Source organism: Cenococcum geophilum (assembly GCF_001692895.1).
Source record: "Cenococcum geophilum 1.58 unplaced genomic scaffold K441scaffold_39, whole genome shotgun sequence".
In the NCBI taxonomy this organism is placed as follows: Eukaryota; Fungi; Ascomycota; class Dothideomycetes; order Gloniales; family Gloniaceae; genus Cenococcum; species Cenococcum geophilum.
The window spans coordinates 673083-677966 of NW_027137597.1; the positions used below are offsets into that span (position 1 = coordinate 673083).

General features: G+C 48.6%; 3 protein-coding genes across 3 annotated transcripts; 2 read left to right on the forward strand and 1 right to left on the reverse strand.

Moving 5' to 3' along the window:
* Positions 1 to 1285: 1285 nt before the first annotated feature.
* Positions 1286 to 2178, reverse strand: K441DRAFT_207585 (HET-domain-containing protein). Its single transcript, XM_067640524.1, has one exon. It carries the CDS (start codon positions 1866 to 1868, stop codon positions 1560 to 1562), a length of 309 nt encoding a protein of 102 aa, XP_067500936.1. The 5' UTR covers positions 1869 to 2178; the 3' UTR covers positions 1286 to 1559.
* Positions 2011 to 2987, forward strand: K441DRAFT_664704 (uncharacterized protein). The gene has a single exon (XM_067649393.1). It carries the CDS (start codon positions 2489 to 2491, stop codon positions 2732 to 2734), a length of 246 nt encoding a protein of 81 aa, XP_067500937.1. The 5' UTR covers positions 2011 to 2488; the 3' UTR covers positions 2735 to 2987.
* On the forward strand, positions 2744 to 3704 carry K441DRAFT_729179 (uncharacterized protein). The gene has a single exon (XM_067654188.1). It carries the CDS (start codon positions 2915 to 2917, stop codon positions 3527 to 3529), a length of 615 nt encoding a protein of 204 aa, XP_067500938.1. The 5' UTR covers positions 2744 to 2914; the 3' UTR covers positions 3530 to 3704.
* The last annotated feature ends 1180 nt before the right edge of the window (positions 3705 to 4884 follow it).

The following is a 4884-nucleotide window of genomic DNA, read 5'->3' on the forward strand; positions in this document are numbered from 1 at the left end:
ATCTATCCAAATATATTTTAATCCGTTGGCCCTAGCTACGGAGTAGCAGCTTTTAACCTTCTTATATCCCTTCTTGTTTGCTGCGCGGGTTCCCTTTATATCCTAAAAGGTAACTTCCTCTTTATCCCACGTATGTAATAGGATAGCGTACCGTAGGACTTTATCATCTCTAAATTCTTCTACCTTAAAGTTGTCCGTATTAAGAAGACGCATAATTTATCTTCCTTTAACGGTTTAATTGCTGGAGTCTAAAGCGGTGGAAAACGAAAGCGAAGGCTATATGCGTCTTGCTAGTAGAGTGCTATAGAAGCAGGTTAAGACTAGAGTCTTAAGGAGAATAAATTTGGGTTAGGGAGGTCAGTTAGATTTAGTTAGCTTTATTTAGTCGCAGTGGTTTCTTTATAAAGTTTAATGGGCTTAAGAATACTAAGTGCTTAGCATCGCTTAAGGGGGAGGAGGATTGGGTTTTACTAATGGAAACTAGTTAAAACGCGAGAGACTTGAGAAGGAAAGGGGAATGGAATGAGGTGGAGGTATCGCGATTAAATTTAGTCTTATAGGCTGAAATCTAGTGGGGTATTGGGGCATAATGCAGCATAGCCATAGCCATAACTGACACGTCAGCTTCCGTTTGTAGCTCTGATTGGACTTATTAAACTTGTATAGAACAAAATAATCGCCTACGCTAAAGCTGAAGATTATCTTAACAATAAGGATAGTGCTATTATTTTAGCACAAAAAATAAGAGCTTAATAGCTGGGAGTGTCAAAGTAGGCGGCCTGTAGAAATGTTGTGGCTGATGGTGAAGCAAGTAGGTAGGCTAGTAGGGAGGGCGGCCGATCCGGCCACACCCTTGTCGAGAGTGTACTTTTCGGGACTAAGAAATAGTCAATATAACCTCCCCCTCGGTGTACTGAAACACCCTGCGTTGCGAAAGAAGTCGGAGGTAGTTTGACTTTCGAGCAGCTTAGAACCTGCGCATGCGCTGAAATTTTAATAATGCTATAGTCAATCTGCTCTGTAGCAACTCCTTAACATTCAAGATCCTTCCCCCTAAAAATTTCATAAGTATGGTTGTCTTGTCGCTTGATTCGCGCACCGTGCCCTCCAATGCCATGACCAATACCCTACACAATGCTTCTAAACTATCGCCAACAATATATGTGGTATATGGGGCAAATCTGCCACGCAAGTCAGCTAGAAATAGTTAGGTTGTTACCGGACTCTAACGGTCTGACCTGCGATACCACCGGAAAGATTGTTAGACTTGCGCTCAACAGTTGCTACGTTCTTTATCAGCCTCACTGCGCCACAATTTGGGCTGTGGATTCAGCCCCATAGTGACTATGAGCTCGATTCCCAGCGCTTGCTCGCGTCAAACTCCGCGCGCAACCATGCGGCCTCTGCAACGCAGCGAGACGCGAATTCAGCCTCACTAAGGACCTGGACGGCGACGATCCAATCCCTCCCTATGCGATACTTACGCACACATGGGGACTGGATACCGAAGAGGCTACCTTCGAAGACATGACAAATGACACTGGCGAGAATACGCCTGGCTATGGCAAGCTTTTCAATGCTGAAGAGAAGTTGTCCAGCTTCGCCAACATATCGAACGCCCGCAGCTTTGTGTTGTCAAATGGATCGTAGCTCGAATTGACAGTAAAGCCGACATGTTCTAGCGTCTCCACCGCCCTGTCGCTGTCGTCGAACGACGGGCCCAGCCACACCAAGGCGTACACCGCATCTTCAAAGATCCGGTTCATCTTGGAAACTTGCCAACCCTTCTCAATCTCATCATCTTGATTGATGCACACAGCATCAGCCCAAAGCAGTTGTGATCGGAAAGCGCCTTTCACCGCTTGCATCTTGCGGATCTGCCGGAGCGCGACGTCCAGACTCGCAGTCGCATAGAGTGACCTGCCATTGAGAAGCAACGGACGCGTCCTAGCTGTGTCACCTCATGCATAGGAGGGCGCGATATAGCTCGGCTTCTCGTCCAGCGAGACGCTCGTGATGGTACAAGCAACCGGCGCGCTCTCGTCGCGTCGAGTCTTCCAGGACCGCGGAGGACCAAACGGTCCCAACCCATGACGGCCGTACCGCGGTCCGCGTTGAAGGAGAAACGAAGTCGCCCATTGTGCTGCAAGCCCTACGGAAAAGCTTCAGCTGTGCCACCCATCCGAACGATTCGATGCGGTGCAAGGCGATGTTCGTGATGAAACAACGAGCTGCAGGTGCAGAGAGGCTTGTTGCGGAGACCGCGACTCAGCCACGTTCTTGGCGTCTTGCGGGAAGATTAGGCCGTCCGCTGTCACCGACGCCCATCAGGCTGAACAGCAGAATTTCTTTCCAAAACAGCTCTTTGCCTCCTGTCTTTACCATAACTTTGGGATGAAAAAGGACCAACCGGTGTGTCCAATCTCTGGAGCTACGATCCGGTACCGACGGCTCCCGCAGGCGGCCTTGCTAGATACTCCGAACATACATGGCCAAACAGTTCTATACCTTTCTTCCGGGCGACCTTGAGCAACTGAGAATAGGCCCACCAGGAAGCAGCCTCCATTGCATGCGAGTAATCGGTTCATTTGACTACCCTCGGCTACCTGGCCCAGGCTACATTCGGCTCCTCCATCTGGAACGAGCCTCCAATGACCGCTCGGAGTTGAGAGGCTCCCTTAAGGTCCACAAGCTTGACGCTCAATGCGAATATGAGGCTATTTCGTACGCCTGAGGTGACTATCCCGAGTTTGACCGGACTCTCTTCCTAGGCAATCAAGTTTTGAAAATTAGCCGCAACCTCTATGCCGCGCTCATGGCGTATAGCTATCCTGATCGCACCAGACTATTGTGAGTGGACGCTATCTGTATTAACCAAGCAGACACAGTCGAGAAGACTCAACAAGTCGCCATTATGGCTGATATCTACAGCAAGGCAAAAAGAGTACAAGCCTGGCTCGCGCCAGCCTCGAAGTACATGACGGAAGCTATGAAGTTCATGGCACGACTAGCATCGAAGGCAGAGTCTTTCGGAATCAGCGATAAAGTTGACCAGCCTCGATGGCTTCCAGACTTTCCTTCCGTCAATATCTGCGATGACGGAGCGCAAAATCTCATCTACGATGCCATCAAAGCTCACGTCGACTATCTCGTTTCTCGATCGTGGTTCAACAGAGTATGGATTGTTCAAGAAGTCAGCTTGGCTGCGGAGCTGATCGTATCTTGTGGACATTCCACCATGGATTGGACCGCTTTCGCTCGAGCACTAGAAACACTTCGCGGAGCTCTGAGGCAAGTCCCGCTCGGAGAAGAGCGATTAAGGCTAGAAGGTCTCAAGCCCGCCTGGGAACTTGTACGGCAACGGGACGTCTTTCAACTGTTTGATCGATATGGTGATAGGAACCATCATCTTATGACCAACATTCTTGGGAAGCAGATGCGCAATCGTGACTGTTCCGATGACCGCGACAGAGTCTACGCAATGCTGGCAAATGACGAAATCTCTATATCCCATAACGCCGGATTATAACAGAACCGTAGCCGAGGCTTATACTGACTTTACCAGGAGGTATTCACCCGTCAAGCACATTTATTTGGCTGGACTGTGCCGCAGACAGCACAAGACAAATCTGGAGGACGCGGACACCAACACCGAGGATAATCAACGGCCGCCCATTAATATCGCCGATCGAGACTATCTGCCTTCTTGGGTACCGGAGTTTCGCTCATTATTAGCCTCTAGGTGGGCCTCGCCACTCAATAGGAGCTATCATACTGCCCGACAGGCCCCTTTCTATTTATTTCCTCACCCGGAAATGCTTAGTGCCATAGGCGTCACGAGCACGATCTTCGATATTATCGCAACAACCACTTAGATACATGACGAGAAAAGTAGTCCGTATTACGCATATGACCCCAGATTTTTTTTTCTATTATCAATTAACTACAAGAAATACCTTGCTTTCCTCCCAAATTCGTCGTCCAACCTACTTCAGAATCACTCTGGCTTATCCTAGCAAAAACCTTAACAGGCGGAACCAGCGATTGTAATGGGGCAGAATTCCTCTTAACGCGGCTTCCTGGCCTCCAGAGTCTCAATCACCTCAAACAAGGCAGCTTGCCTTAGCTAACTACAATCTGGGATTGCTTTTCAGCACATTGCTTTAATCCAACCGGAGAAGTATTTCAACACGTGCTCCTCAAGACATTGGGAGTAGAGTCTCGACCACTTAGTACGGACGGCGAAATCGCATTAGGGTTCCTCAACCACTTAGCAATCATTCTCGTTCCTAACCTGTTGTTTGTAACTACAGAAGGATACGTAGGGCTTGCTTCAAGGGATGTTCGAGGTGGTGATTTTGTTGCAATCTTTAATGGCTGCGATATGCCATACGTGGTTCGGCCCGCAGGGAAGGTAAAATACAAGGAAAATCTATTTAAGGAGGCACTCCAAGTCGTTGGGCCATGCTATCTTCACGGAATTATGAACGGGGAAATCTTCACGGACCGGGACGTGTCCCGGTTCTCGAGGCTGAAATGGACGAGGCTTAATGGTGATACGGCTGATTCTTTAGAAGGGTGGATGATACTGATTTAAATCTATGGAGATCGTCAAATACTATAGTGCAGAATGTGCCAGTCATAGGACACAAGGACTGTCAAACGAAGGGTGCGTGACTAGAAGAAGGGCGCGTTCAGCAAAGGCCTTTTGGGCGGCATTGGCCAGTTTTTGCAAGCGGTGTTTGCTTGGACCATCTAGGAATTGAGCATCATCTTCGATGCGGATTTGCAGCGACGTAAGAGCCTCCGATATAACTGGCGTTTGTAGCATTATGCCTTATAGACAAGATTCCACCTTCAAATCATTATCCTTCGGAACGTGCA

Excerpts from the sequence above, each read along its gene's own strand:
- K441DRAFT_207585 (XM_067640524.1), bottom strand. The coding sequence starts at position 1,868 with ATGCAAGCGGTGAAAGGCGCTTTCCGATCACAACTGCTTTGGGCTGAT.
- K441DRAFT_664704 (XM_067649393.1), top strand. The coding sequence starts at position 2,489 with ATGGCCAAACAGTTCTATACCTTTCTTCCGGGCGACCTTGAGCAACTG.
- K441DRAFT_729179 (XM_067654188.1), top strand. The coding sequence starts at position 2,915 with ATGGCTGATATCTACAGCAAGGCAAAAAGAGTACAAGCCTGGCTCGCG.